This window comes from Rousettus aegyptiacus, unplaced genomic scaffold (assembly GCF_014176215.1).
Source record: "Rousettus aegyptiacus isolate mRouAeg1 unplaced genomic scaffold, mRouAeg1.p scaffold_m13_p_8, whole genome shotgun sequence".
Classification (NCBI taxonomy): Eukaryota; Metazoa; Chordata; class Mammalia; order Chiroptera; family Pteropodidae; genus Rousettus; species Rousettus aegyptiacus.
The window spans coordinates 92,376,729-92,392,610 of record NW_023416311.1 but is presented as its reverse complement, the minus strand read 5'-3'; the positions used below and the strand labels follow the sequence as shown (position 1 = coordinate 92,392,610).

The window sequence follows — 15,882 nt, the reverse complement described above, 5'->3', positions numbered from 1 at the left end:
TCCAGCATTCGCGGGTCCTTCAGATGTCACCCTCCGAGGCTACTTCTCAGGAGCTACCAGGGAGTGGGCTACACATCTTTCTCTTCCTCTAGACCTCCTCCTCAAACCTCCTGCTTTGAGTTACCTAGATTAATTTGCCTTCGAATTTAGCCTTTTAATTGAGATGGAGCCTCTAACAGTTTTTAGCTTTTCCATCCTGCAGAAATTTCTTAACACAGGAGATCAAAAGACTTCTGATTACCTGTTAGAAATGAAGAAAAAGGAAAATTAGAGAGGACTTATACAATTTGCCTGCGCTACTCTCATTTTCTCTGAACCATACTCCACTCTGTAGCCAGAGGAATCTTGTTGATTCTCAGATTTGACCACTACCTTTATGCTAAAAAATCATCCGTGGTTTCCTTTCCACCAGATTCCTCCTTCTGACTTGGTTCCCTCCATCCCCAGGACTCTAGCCACTCGGATCCTCGGAAAAGTTGTTTCTTCTACCTTTCCCTTTCCCCCTCTTCCCTCGTGCCTTTCCCCTGTTCATAACCATCTTTCAGAGCTCCAGGCACATGCCACTTCTTGCGTAGATCAGGCCCTTGTTTCATACCCCACACTCCACAGTCTTTCCTGGTGACACTTATCGTAGTGTGCAAGTATACATTTAAGCATATGGCTCCCTAACTGCCTCACCCACTGGACTAGCGCTCCATGAGAACTGGGACTATGTTGGCGTCCGTTCACTGCCGTACCCCCAGGGCCTACGCCAACGTCTGGCACGCTGAGAAAAAGAAAGAGCTTGTGTTTTTCATCATCAGAAGTTTTCGTCTGTATTGTTTTGTTTTTAGATGAAAACTGCTAATCTCTTCAATTCGGAATCTATTAGGACAGTTCCCGATTTCAAATTCCTGTGCCACCTACTATTGTCACTAACAATAATCAAACAAATGAATATTTAATGTGTTTTGAGCATTTACTTTAAGTCAGGCATTGAGCCATGTTCGTTACATGCGTATATGACTCCTGCAATGGCCGCTTCAGGTAGACACTATCCTTATCTACGTTTTACACATCAAGAAAGTGAAGCTTAGAAAGCTCAAGGTCACACCGCTTGTCAGTGGTGGGACCTGGAGCCCAACAGGCTCCATCAGACTTGAGAGTCCGAGCTCATAACCGCTGAGATTTACTGCCTCCCGCAGACTTCCTTCTTCCTTTCCTTTTTTCTTTTTTCAGGGCTGCAACCCACTTTGTGCAGTGGGACAGGAAATTATGGTGGGTTTAGCACAGGGTTGGGGGGTGAGTCGAGGTAGAAGACTAGAGAGCTACAAAAATGGAAGAAAGGCATGAGAAGAGGGAGGACAGCTGCTCTGTTCTTGCTGGGGACATCGCACAGTTCCCTTTAAGGTTTCGGTTTCGTCACATCCTAGCTATTTCCACAAGCTTCACAGGCTCTCTGTAGTAAACCAACCCCATGGCCCCTTTTACTATCACTCTCTCCTTAAATTCTCATTTAACGACTCCTATTTTCTCAGATTCCTCTTTCCTCTGAACTCTCAACAGTTCATGAAGCAGGCCACAAAGCTTTGTACTTAAATTGTATGCTTTCTCCATAAAACAGTTGTACAAAACAATACAACACATTCTGGTATATTTCCTGAACCTGCCCAATGAAGAGGATTGACCTTTCAGGTCACCCAGCCCAACTGCTTTCCCAGCAGCAATGCAACAAACAACATAAAACAACACTAACAAAACAAACGAGCCGTACCTTCGGTTCAATGGACAATATCAGTCCATTGTTGCACATTTAGTCATTTGTGAATAGTATAGTGATAAATGTTTGCTCGGAGAAGATGGTCTGGTTAGTTTTTCTGTTTATGCTAAATCTTGTTAATATCCCCACTTTGCACTAAGGAAATGGAGGTGCAGGGAGGCTCCGATTTGCCCAAGTTCTCACAACTAGTACTTGACTTTTACTCACAACCTGGGGCTCGAATTCCACTGCAGCTCCATCGAGGCCCAAGTTTAACCTCCATTTTACTCTAATGATAGGAGGCAAGTCTTGTTTCTGGAGCATGTTAGCACAGGATGGAATTTCTCAAGGAGACGATAAAGCCATGTAAAAAGCCATATTTGGTCATGCCGAGTTTGACCTTTGTATTTTGTGTGAAGAAAGGCTTTTCTACACACACTGATAGTGCGAACAAAGGAGAGGGTGATGACAAACTGCCTAAGTATTTCTTTACTTTCTGTAGAAATAGATGGCTCTGGGAATGAATTTTATCAATTTCTTAAGGCTGTATAATCGAAGAAGGTTTTGTTGTTGTCTCAGCACATTAAATATTTGTTAACAAATGTGTGATACGCTCAGGCCAGTATAATGAGGGGATTACCAAAATATTTCCTAAGTATAAATCACTACTTTGGAACTTTCCCCTGGGTTAAGGCTCCTAGGATGTGTATGAAGAGGGCATCTGTGCTCGGGTCCAGCACAGACTCGCCCATTTCTCTGTGATCCCAGCCGCTGACTGTCTGAAGCCGTGAAATCAGGACTTCTTTTAAAACACTTAATTCAGTTTATCAATAATCCACACTGGGCTTTCCCTGGTTAGGCCACTCTTCTCTGTACTATGTTTTGCTGATAAGATAAGCTTATAGAGGAATATTTCCAATATTGTCTTTGCCTTCATACACAGTACTTAATTATTAAGGAGAAAGTGCTCTTTTATTTATTTATCTTTTCTCAGTGTAAGTGGAGGTTTCATTCTATTTAGAGATATTTTGGTTATTGAAATGAAGACATTATTTTCATTTGAATCATGGCACAATTACAGTGACTTAAAAAATGTCTTTGCTATCTTAGGCTTTGGCAAAACAAGCCAAGATTGATTTTGAAGAGCAAGCCATCAGAGAGAAGGAAATTCATGAACAGATTGCGGTGGAAAGAGCTCAAGCCCATTACAAAAAGCATTATTTAATGTGTGCAGAAATTTTGGATCAAATACTTGATTTGTCCACTAAAGTGGCAGACTATCGAATGTTGACAAATAAGTAAGTATTGTGTTTTTATGATTTATGTAATAGAGATACCACATAGAATGAGAAAGGATATGATTATAAAGTGGACACAAGGTTGATAATTGAAGGGAGACAAAAATGTTTCATGAAAAGAAGACTAAGGAAGATCCAGAGTACCTCGATTACTGACCTAATTCACCCACTGACTAGCCTTATTTAATGTGTACTTATGTGTCTTTTAACATTTAAGTTCTATATCTAAATTCTCTATAATTTACTAAGACAACTAAGATCATTTATCTGAAACACTCAGAACTTCCTAGAAGACTGGAATTATTTAAAGATTATCTTACTAATTAATGCTATTTATTTTTATTGCACCTTGTTTCGAAAAAGAACCAAAGTATTAGTAAGGAAATATTCATTTTGTTGTTGTGAAACAAAGGAAAATCCAAATTAAAGTAGAAATTTAACAAGGGAATTTGTTTATTCTAAGTACCTCATGTAAGTGGAATCGTACAGTATTCTTCTGTGGCTGGCTTATTTCATCTAGCATAATGTCTTCAAGGTTCATCCATGTTTAGCCTGTGTCAGAATGAAATACTACTTTTTAAGTTGCAATTTCAAGCTCTAGTCTAACTATTTTTAGAGAAATGCATCTGAACCACATCAGTCTCTTTTATTCCTTTGCACATTTTGTTTCTTTTGGAACAGTTTTACTATTACTCTGTCTGGTTACCTCCTAGTCATTCATCATACTTAAATAGAAATAATTACTGAAAAATAATTTCAAAGTTTATAGCACATTTCAAATGTGCTATAACAATAAGACTACCATCCATTGGATTTTTCCGTTGCAAATTATTTGCAGACATGTAAACCATTTTGTCATCTTAAAGGAGTCTTGGAAAGTTTTCAGTCTGTTCGTTTTGCGTAGGAGGACACCAATACTAGAGCATTTAAATAACTTCCTAATGTTGCTCAGCTATTTACTATCACAACTGGGAATCCAAAAAGCTAAGTGTTATGATAATGCTAATTATATTTAGATGCATTGCTCTGTCAGTGTATAGTCAATAACGAAGTCAGAAGAACCAGTGGGTTTAAGTAGCTTTCATTCATTTTAACCTGCTAAGTTCTAGACATTTTATTAGTCATCAGAAATATAAAAGCAAGTGGAATTCCCAGTCTCAAACAGCAGGCTTGCGGAATGAATGAGAATAGAAAGACTAAAGTTTAAGACTAAGGTATATTTGACTAACCATTGTTTTATCTCTACCTTTTTTTATTATTATTTTTCCTGTAGTCTGATTCCACATAAGCTGATGCATGATTGGAAGGAACTTTTTATGAATGGAAAGCCCATATATGAGCAAGCCTCTATTAAGTATCTACCACCTAAGCCCTCTGCAGAACAACGTATAGAACTGGAAAAAAGAGATTTGCTAGATAACAGTGATTATGAGGAATATAAGGTACAAACTAATATGTAATAATCAGAGAGAATTCAACATAATAAATGGTATTTCTTTACCATTAATTTTGTGATATTATTTTATTTTATTCCTATTAATGAAATGGGCATTTTGTGCTTGTATTTCCCTTGGTTTAATTTGTATTTATAGTACTCATTTTTGAATGCCTAACTATTCGTAGTCCATTATCTGTTACTTCCAGTAATATTAGAAGAGTGATCTGAAAAATAAATCAAATGTAATACATTGTCTGAGCAGATAGATTTCAGAATTTAAAAAATATTTTAAATTTATTCATTAGCAGTTTTCTTTGTATGAGTTGTCTACGTTTGTTTCAATAATCTTTGTTAAAGTTATTTTTTTTTAAAAAAATTTTGTAAATAGTATATCATTTTTGGAGGCAAATGGAAGAGGAGGAGGCCTGAGCTTTATGAGTAGTATAGATTCCAACAAAATTTTATTCAGAGATTAAAAAAAAAAAAAAAGGTATTGAGTAACAATTTTGCTTCTTAGAAGAGCTGCTAAAAAGCTTTTGGGGTTAGACAGACCCCAGAATATATTATCTGGCTTAAGTGGTCTTTCACAGGATGTAGTTACACAACCTGGTTTAGAGGTCCCATTATTGGCCTGCCAACTGCTAGCAGTGTAAGATGCTAGGCAGCCAGTCTCTTACGTGAGGAGAGACTCAGTTTCCCAATTCATCAACCTTATTTTGTTGTTGTGAAACTTAAGGTAATATGTATTAAACAGTAAGCCAAGTGCACTGCATGTTGGATGCAAATCATACGTGTCAATTTCTTTCCTCACCGTCCTGCTCTCTCCACCCCACTTCGTCTCACCTTTAGGAGAAAAGAGGTAAAATTAATAGCTGTTAGAAGTTCTGGGGAGATCAACAGCAATGGAATAAAGAATGAGGCTTTTTGTTATTAGAAATATCGAATGAGGTTTAGAAGGGTAGTAAGTGCAACATGGAAAAAAAAAAAGAGGAAAAAAGCTGATTCGACTTAATCATTTGCTGATATTTAGCAAACACTCAAATGTTTGTTGAAAGGATGCGTGAATAAAATGATGAATGATAATGAACAGAGCAAAGTGCAAAATAGCATAAATATGTAACCATGGAAAGAAGATAAGCTTATGAAAAAAGGTAAGGAAAGAAAATGAGATTGTGAGAAACTAAATCTATTCTGTGTTTTAGCTGGATGAATCTGTATTTGTATTACTAAAAGAATGATTATTTATTAAGGATTACCTAGAATTTTACAGGATTATGTGTATATTTATTTTGTTTGGTTGTAGATTATACTAAATCTAGTGTGTCAACCTAAAGTCTAATGCTTCATAATAAAATTCTTCACAGTATCCAGCAAGGTAAAGCTATTTCTTTCCATTGTAAATAAAAGTTATTTTGTTTGACAGATTTTGCTGATTCATGGAATATTAATTTCTAAGTTATTTCTCGAACATTTCAATCTATTGTAGTCTTTTTGCTTATAAATCGGAGACCTGGTAGTCTTCAGCCTAGTAAAGATTTGTCTTTTTAACTTTTTTTCTTGTTTGGGAAATTGTTACCACCGGAACATGCTTGTCTTACCCACATCCTGAAGCAGCTGGTACATTTCTTTTGCAGGAAATTGTAAACTTTCGTTAGGAGTATGTGAACGTCTGGCAGTGCAGTTTATTTTGTTTATATAGCCTTTCCTGTTTTTCTAGAAGTGAAAATTACCTGAGGATTTCTGATTTGTGTTTTTTTACACTCTGCTTCTTTTGACTACATGATAGAAAATATACCACGCTCAGCTGTTAGGATATATGTACTGTAAACTATCCTATTATTAATTCCCTTATTGCTAGAGCTTTTTTTTTTTTTTTAATCTCTTCAGGATCTTGTAAGTGTTCCTGCAATGCAAGTAAAAAATAAATGTTCGAACTCGTAAAATAAATTATCTGGCTTCAGTGGTCTTTCACAGGAGGTGGAGGGACAACACTACCTGGTTTAGCTAAAGGAAACAGTTGTCCATTTTTATCATTTCTAAATTTGCCCAACATTTTTAATCAACTAAACGCATAACTTGCTAGTTAATCTTCAAAAGTTTTACATCCTTAGCATACTTTATCGATGCCCATAAATACCATTTTTAAAGAACCGATACCTCCTGGTTTTGAGCCTATACTTTTAAAACTCTATTAGAGTAAACTATCATTCTTAAAATTTTTAATTTTTGCACCTAGAAAATGATATAAAACAAATTTTTGCTGATGTAGCTGATGAATATTTGACTCTTATTTCTTAACATTATTTACTAAATCATCACATGCTATTTATAGAATGGCTGCATGTGAGAGTACTTTAGTCCAGGAGTGGTATAGCCAGAAATATCATTCATCACTCCTAGGCAGGAGGCAGGAACAGCAACACGGAACAGCTGGACCCCACTGGGATTCCCAGGCAACAGCCACAGGATAACAATGAGTTATGTAATATATAGGCATTGGCTTCAAGCCAGAACAGTTTGCAGCTCAGCGTGGAGGTGAAGGAGAGTGAACCTCTGCCTTTCCCTGGTTGCTGTGGACTGCGTTTGGACTTCCTGGCCACAGATATGTGGCCCAGACTGAGCACTGTAGCTCAGAGGCATGTAGAGGCATACCTTCGCTCTGGAGGTACAGCTAACCTGTCAACATCAGTGAGAGGTGTACATCTCCATGCCTGCAGCTCCTCTGAAATCTAAAGGCCAGACTGGTAGAAAGGTGTGGCCAGGTAGCTAACCATACTGTGACCTGACTGGAGGTCATGTGACTTAGAAAGGCTACCAAACTCACTTAGCAGAGCCAGTTCGTCTTTTCAAATTGTTCTGAGACCTTTAAACTGGGCTCCCACGCAGATCCCAACCCATGAGAGCTCCTGGATGAGAAGTCAGAATTTAGTTACACATCAGCTAACTGCCTTCTCCTCTCTTCCTCCTTGTTAAGGGTAGGACAGGGCAGTATTCATTCTTCCCATTGGAACTTTGCTATCAAACAGGGCCCATATAATGGTCAAGAAGCCCACCAGGGCTGCCAGGTTATGTGAAATAAACTCCCTATCAGTTAAGATATCCACCCACCCTTTCTGCTTCCTTTGAAAATCATGGGTAGTTGTCAGGAATTTTAAAATATAAATTACAAATTTTGGCAGCACTTCCAGAATCTGTCGGGTTTTTGGGTGGTTGGAAGGAAAAAAAAAAAAAAAAAAAGACTGGGAAGGGAAGGCAAAGAACAGAGACTCTGAAAGCTACAAAATTTTACCTTAGTACTTCCTTGTGGAGTATGTTTTTTTTTTTTTTTCTGAGTGCCAAATTCCAAGCACAGTAGTTAGACTATAGTCACTAGACTTGCCATGTTGCTATAGTAATAACTGTGCTTCTATAACATCTGATTCCCCCAATGGTAGATAGGACAGATCCATATAGAAGGTCAGCCAGGACTGCTAGTGACAGAGGTTGAGTTCTTGGAACTGGAACCAAGATGGTCAAGATAGTTTACCTGAAGTAGCTAGACACAGGAAGAGGCAAAGGTGGACTCAAGCAAAGTCCTTTGAATAGGCCAAAGATCAAAGCCGAGGCTGGGTGAGAACCAGACTAGGAAGTGAAAACTAAGCCAGCAGCTTAGACACTAGGGAGAACTGGAACAAAACAGGACTCAGATTAAGGGCTTGGAAGCAAAGTGAGGAGGCCCTAGGCCAATTGCCACAAACGGAGCTGGAATGTCTGCCCCTCATTTTTGCTGTCTGCCAGTCATGTGTACGTGGTTGTGTCAACCTAGTTTAGGAGACCCGAAGTGAATATTCAGTTAGGCATATGAAATGAATCAGGTCACAAACAGCTTTTCATAGAGCAGATCTTACCCACTCATTCCCACGAACTGCTCTCACCCACTCAGGGACCATGTTAAATCTCAGACAGAGCTTCTTACAAAGTCCCGAATGTATGAATTCTTTACAATTTATTACATTTTAACTGAGATGTTTTGGTTGTCATAAATATGTAATGCCTTGATTTAATGGAGAGACTTTCTCAAAATCATACGATAGGTGGTTACTTCTAGAAATACTTCCAAGATCAGCTAAGTTCACACATGGCATGTGGATTCTTGATAACTTCAGTCTGTGATAATGATGCTTTCTGATCTTCTTCTTAGATTTGGCTTTGGGTCGTGTCTATCTTATTTAGGGAGCTAAGTCACCTTTGTGCTTAATCAAAATCACTAAAACAATATCCAAGTATTCACTCATTATTCAATTGTCATATATTGAGCCTATACTATTGATTGATTTATTAATATAATCAATTCATATTGGGTGCCAGCTGTGTGCCAGCACTGTTCTAGGTATTAGGGATATAAAGCTGATTAAGATGTAGATCCTTCCTGCACAGTGCCCACAGTTTAGTGAGGGTGAGAGAAACTATTGCAGAGCATGATGTTAAATGTATACCAGCACAGGTGGTCATGGGACCCACTGGAAGAGATGAATTTCCAGCTGAGTTTAGTATGCATAGGCATCAGTTGGTTTATATGTATTAACTCAAAACTGAGTTATGTATCATCAACTCTATGAACTGTGAGCTTATTTTTATACTCTCTCTAACTTTGTGTTTTTTTTTTTTTTCCATGACTTCATTTAATTTCAAATGTGCAGACCAAACAAAGCTCAGGAAGTATATTTTGAGTATCTAAGAGTCACCTACCTCATCAAATTTTTTAGTAACTGCTGAACATTCAATCTCGGGTATATTTTTAAAACATTAAAGGGAAATATATGGTTGTCCAATGAATTAGAATATTATAAATGGGACATTGGGTTGTTCTTGGCTAAGACATCATTTTCTGCCCAAATTATCTCATCTCCCATTTACTAAATTTTCCTTAGGATACAATTTAACTGTTGATTGGTCTATTTTTGAAAAGGCCTGAAGTGTTATTGCATTTTGAATAAGTATACCTGATGTTATTTGATGAGTTTTTAGTGATTTATGAAACAAAATTTAAAACAGTAATTGTACAAGAAATTATTTTCTAAAATATTATAAAATAAGCAACCCATAACTAAGATCTAAAAGCAATCACACAAATAAGATATAAAGATGTAAAAAAAATGGATCTTTATTATCGATTATGAGAAATGGCAACTGGAATTATATTATTATTTTAAAAATATACTTTGATAAATAAATACCCACTTGGTAACTTTCTAGATCGAGTTGCTGTTAGTATAAGGTTAAGGATTTACTCTCCTATTTGCAAATATCTAAGAGATGATTCTAAAATGGTGCTTAGATATATAAAATCAGAACTGAGGGTTCCTGGTGTTGTGTCCAATAAAATGCCCTTTATTTTTCGTTTTTAAGATTGTGGACTGAGACTAGATTGTGAAATTAATTTGTGGGTCACAATCATCACTTAATTTTTAAAAATAGAAACACAACAAAATAAATATGATGCATCGCAGTACAATAGAAAATGAGCACATCACCAATAGTAAGGATAAGTATTTCATAAAAACTTTTTTTCTGTTTTATATACACCCACACACAAATACCGGATAACAATATAACATGTATTTTTTATGGAAGGTCTTGACCAAAAATGTTTGAAAGCTACTGTCTTAGAAGATGCAGAACAAATGATAATTGGGCTCCAAGAGAGGCTGGGCAGGCCAAAGAGTGCTCACAGGGGTTCACACCAATAAAAAATGGAGAACTTTGGTGAAGTGGGTGACCTGGAAGCTTTGAATAGCTAAAGAAAAGTCCATCATGATGAACATAAATAGAATGTCCCCTAGAATTTGAGGATTGCTAATAGCTACTATGACCCCTGAGGCTACAACTACAAACCTTAGTTGTATTTCCGGTATGGTAGACTTTCTTCTCTTCCTTACTTCCTGTAGTGGTGTGCCAAGAAAAGCCAGTCACAGTGGATGCAGAAGTAGGCAGCTTGCATGTCTTGGTAGGGCAGTGTTGTGGTGCACTGATGAGCTGTACTCTATAAGGGGCATAGCCTCATTTTGTCGAGTCACTACATATGGTGTTTCTTGAAGTCAATTTATCAGAAGCTTCTACCCTAAGTTCTTTGGCCAATTACCGAGGTAATCTGTCATTGGATTTTATTATATACAGGTTAAAATGTTGTATTTCAAGGAAATCTAAGGAAACTACGCTGTCAAAAACAGTGTAAATGTAGTATCCCCCCTAGGAAGTTATGCTGGTAAATACTAGCCATCTGTGAGGACACTGGATTGTGTGTACTTTCAGACAAGCACCACCACTCTGCAAAAGCCACATTTGAATGTCACTACTAAATATCATTGGCATAACACGATGTGGGTTGTTGAATATTGTGTTAGTGTCACTCATATTTTAGGGACTGATGATTCTCTTCCAAGGCCCAGATCGATCCAAGTGAACCATGTCTCCCCTCTCTTTAAAAGGATAAGTGAAGAAGTCTTTTTTTCAAAGTAAGTCTTTACAAGGGGCAAGAAATGAGAATGAGGTATATTTGCTTTGGTCCAAAGGTAATCAATCACATTTAGAGAAGTAAACAAAATATGTAGAGAAATCCAGGCAGCTCCACCAGCATCTTCGTCCAACCACTTGGGCATTATTGCGATCAAGGAGGAGGGTATCTAGTGAACTGAACACGTGGAAGATCTTGGGTGTGCCCTTGAAGTGTACACTTCAGCCCATGTTCAAGCACATTGTTCCTAAGCAGATGCTACCTGTAAATGCTCATGATGCTTTTAGCCATGGTTAATAACTAGTGGACCACACATACTGACTTAGGAAACAAAAAAGACATAACAGACTGAAAGTAACCAGAATCAGAAGTCTAGGTGACCTTGAGGTACCCACGACACCATACAGAGGTCCATGTAATCTGAAAACAGGAAATAAAAGGAGGGGAGGCAGGGATTCCCAGGAATTCAGAATTCAGTTTTTTGAAAGGTTAATGTAGGTCAATTAAAAAAAATAGTACTAAAAAATAGATTGTGACTTTTAACCCAAGGCAGAGGCTGTTTACTCTGTTGTAGTTTCATAATCTCGTATGTGTAGGTAGATGAGGAGTCAGTAGATCTGGAGTCTTGTGCTTACACTTTCTCAAAAATACATACTGATGATATTTATACAGTCACAATAAAAATAAAAGGTCTTAAAATTACTTGTTATATATGCATGTAAGTTGACATTAATTAGTGCTAGGACCAAGGAGCACATCTATACACATAAAAAATGTGTCTTACTAAAGAAATAGTTTATACCAGGTGATTCTTACTTGGCATTGCCCACTCTGGACATGAGAGTTCTGAAACTGATAGTCAGATGTCTGTTTATAACAATACCTGAAAGAGTAAGAGTTAGGTGTTTTATTATGTAATTTTTCTCTAGTATGATTTTATTGTTTAATTATGTATATCAAACTGTATAAAATAGGGATCTGGTAAAAATTTTTGGTTCTTCTTCACTAATGAACTAGAAAATCTCTTTAGTTACACTAGCTGTAGTTAAAATAGTAGTCTTCATTATGGTCTGAATTTCTCTCTTTTTCCAGTTCTGACCTCCTCTTCACTCATCACGTTCTTGTTTCAACCCGAGGTGTTTACCTTGACTTACAGTTTATCCTTGGTCTTAACCTGTGTTTTTAAGATGGTTCTGAAAAATCTGTCCTTCCAAATCTTTGACCAGCTCATCTCCACAGGTCAGGCCTCAATCCTTTTTCTATCTTAAGGATTCAGTTCTCTTCATGGTCAACATTCTAACCCATTGTGTTTGGTCACATTCTACAACTAATTCGGTGATGGAAGAGGGCCTTATTCTGCCCACATTGTGAGGACGCATGCCTTTCTGATTGGGGTGCAAGCCAAATGTGGTCCTTCCAGAAATGTGCATACCGTCACCCTCCTTTGTGGTACTATCAGGTGATTCCCACAGCAGCCTGAGAACTTCTTAGTTAAGCTTTTAAAGTTGGCAGTAACATCTGCTACTGATATAGACATTTCATTCAAACTTTACAATAAGCTGTCATGCAAAGTTGAGGGAATTGACCTGATCTAGGTCAATAAGCAGCAGAGCTATCATGGGAACACAAGTCATCTGATTTAAGTCACAGACTCTCTTCTTTAGAATAGGTTAAATCACGGCATGGCTCAAAATCATTAGAACATTGGAAACTTTCCACCTTAACTTGGCCTTGGCCTTGTAGCCTGTTTTTATTTTAAGATAACATAATTTCTCTGGTTTCTCTTGTTTTATTTGGTTAGTTTCTGATTGGTCACATTACATAAATTAATTATCACTTGTCTAATTAGAAGTATAAACAATTTCAATGAATGAAAGCAGAGGCAAGTAAGCAATTATTGTGCAATCAATAATCATTTAAATCTTTTCAGTCTTTAGTTAATTTTGAACAATGTATATAATAATTATGCACAGAATTTTTAGAAAAACCAAAGACATTAAACTAAAGCAGAATAAATTTTACAAATAAAGGGTAGATTGTATAGAAGTGACAGTCTAATATAATTATTTTAAATAGTAATGAATTTCACCAACTTAAAAAAACCTATTACGAATGCTTTGTGGGTTTTTTAAATTTATTTTAAGCTTCAAAAGTATTTCCTTATCTCTTGTGTTGTCGCATCAGACATTCTGGCACCAAACCAGACAAGCCATCTATAGCACTTATTGAATTTGACAGTTTATGTTCTGAGCAACCATTTTTTTGGCAGATATTGGATGAATATATGAAATAAAATGCAAGAATATAGGCATGTATTTATTTATAAGTGGCATAGCATATGTAAATATATACACATATTTATTTACACACATATATTTATATGTGACAGCATATATATTTTATGGTGCCATCTAGAATATATGTATATACACATATATATCTTGACATATGGTCAAGATAAAGACATATACCTTCCTCCTTAGGAAAAAAAATCTGACTTACAGCTATATAGGCAATTTAGTCTAGCAGAAGTTGACCAGTGTTTCTTAAAGAAATATAATGTACTCTGTCTTTTTCGTTCCCTCTTTGGTTTTCAAGAGAACATATGTTGCCAGGAGAGCTCATTTTTTCCCTCGATGGATATTCCTCCTGCTATCTAAATTATTTAGAATAAGGAGACTAAGTTAAGATTATTGGGGCAAGTGATGTGATAGAGGAAGTACTAATAGAACTGATCATCTTTGAAAAGATTTGGAGAAGACTTACATGATTTTAATAAAATCTGATAAGCTGATGTATGCTGGAATTCATAATTTTTTATACCACTGAAACAATACATCAGAGTTTTTTGAAGTTTAATAGTTTGATAAATAGGCTATATGAACTAATTCAAAATAATCTTAAATTATATTTAAAAAGCCATGTATTTCTACTCTTTGTGGTAGATTGTGGATGGAATATCTATATAATGAAATTATAACCTAATTATGTTACTAAATTTTTTTTATATTCATTGAAGATAATTCTTCAAGATCTTCATGTACCTAATTTTTCAATCAGCAATTTGTATATAAGCTAAATCCTAAATCTTATCTGTTTTATATATCTTAATTACTTTTATCATTAGAACATTGATATAGCAACTTTGGACACTTTAGAAAATACAATAAAGCAATGTACTAATTTATTCTCCCACCAATATTGAATGGGAAGTATGACATCTTTCTGTGTTAGGCAAATTTTTATTCTGATGTGTCATTGTTTTATTTGGATATCTTTATTACTATTAATTTGAATATTCAAAACCCAATGGCTATTTTATTCTATTTAAGACTCTTAACTCTTTGTCAAACATATATGTTGTAATCACTTTCCCTTTATTTTTAAATTGTGTGTGTATGCTTGTGTGTGCATGCTTGAGAATGTGCAAAATATTTTATTTTCATATAATCAAATTTATCAGCCTTTTCCTTTGTGGCTTTCATGCTTAAAAAAAACCATCCTAGACCACATAAATATTCATGCAGATGTTGGTGCCTTCATAATTACATCTTTCATTAGTCTAATTTATTTTCATTAAAATTATAAGAATATCTAACTTTATTTATCTCAAATGTATGCCCAGTTATTCTAATACCAGTTATAAAATTATCTATTCTTTCTCTGATAATATGAAATAGAAATCTTACATATACTTAGATCTGTTTCTAGAATTTATATTTTGATGCACTGAATGTCCTGTTTCAGCAACTCATTCTTTTCATTGCTGTCTTCTTGAATACTTTAATATCTGGTAAGAAAGCATTCCCTTATTACTTTCCTTTTTAGGTTTTTTAAATGAATATTTTTTATATTCATTATATTTCTTTTTCTGCTTTGGTTTCAGAATCATTTGTCATATCATCCTGCAGGGGGAAAAAAAAAAGGAATGAGACTAGCACTTTTGTTGTCATATTAAATCAGGTTAATTTAGAGAAGAATTAAATGGTTTATAATTTGAACCTTTTTAACTTGCCTTTTATTCAAGTCATTTTTATTATACTCCTCAATAGAATTTTGAGGCTTTCTATATATACACTATATATTTTCATCAATTGCAATGATTTGTATCAAAGCTCTTAACTGCAAGCAAAAAGTTTGACTCTTGCTAATAAGTAAGCAGAAAAAAAAATATTTAGTTTATGTTGGGTAATTCAGTGAATTGGGTTCTAGAACAAGGCTCAAAGTTAAACTTTCAGGGAAGATGATCAGTACCGTCACAGTAAGGTCTGAGGGGGAAACTATCACCACCACCACCACCACCACAACAGAGCACGAGCAGCTCAGGTCTCAGTGGCCACCTCTAACCAGGAATTCAACTCTGTGGCAGCCTCCATTACTTCTAGGCATGTTGCTACTGCTTTCTTTTCCTTCTTTGCATCGGCTGGAACCTTCAAAATAGTGTGACTACTAATGCTAATGATGAGCATCTTTTTCCTATTTCTACCTTGAATGGAAAAATATATTTTTCATTTTTGTCCACTATTACATATTGCTCCAGAGAGTAATAGAGAGGTCATCTTCAATTCATAGCATATTGAGAGATTTGTTTTGTTTTTTATATGCATTTTTTTCTCATCACAAATAAATTTTGAATTTTATTAGATGCTTCTTGGTCAAAATGGTCATATGCTATTTTTTTTTTTTTTAGCCTACTAATGCAATCTAATAATAGGTGTTCTAGTATGTATTCTTCCCTACATTCATGAAATAACTCATTCATTCATGGTGAGACAATTTCAATATAGTATAGAGGCTATGAGCACATGTCCTGGAATCTGCCTGCCTGGGCTCCAATCTAGGCTCTGTCATCGTTATTTGTTGTAACCACAGACAAGAAATTTAGCTTCCATAATACTCAGGTGTTTCTTCTACA

At 35.8% G+C, this 15,882-nt stretch overlaps 1 protein-coding gene across 9 annotated transcripts in view; it reads left to right on the top strand.

Moving 5' to 3' along the window:
- The window catches only part of SPEF2 (sperm flagellar 2), a 139,116-nt gene that overhangs the window by 34,353 nt on the left and 88,881 nt on the right, over nucleotides 1–15,882 (top strand). For all 9 annotated transcript variants that reach the window (XR_001596628.2, XR_001596627.2, XM_016142439.2 and 6 more), the window contains 2 exons: nucleotides 2,849–3,036; nucleotides 4,310–4,478. Coding sequence is in view for 7 of the 9 variants with exons in the window: in XM_016142439.2 (XP_015997925.2) it covers nucleotides 2,849–3,036; nucleotides 4,310–4,478 (357 nt within the window). In the remaining 2 variants the exon portion in view is untranslated. The remainder of the gene's footprint in view (nucleotides 1–2,848; nucleotides 3,037–4,309; nucleotides 4,479–15,882) is intronic.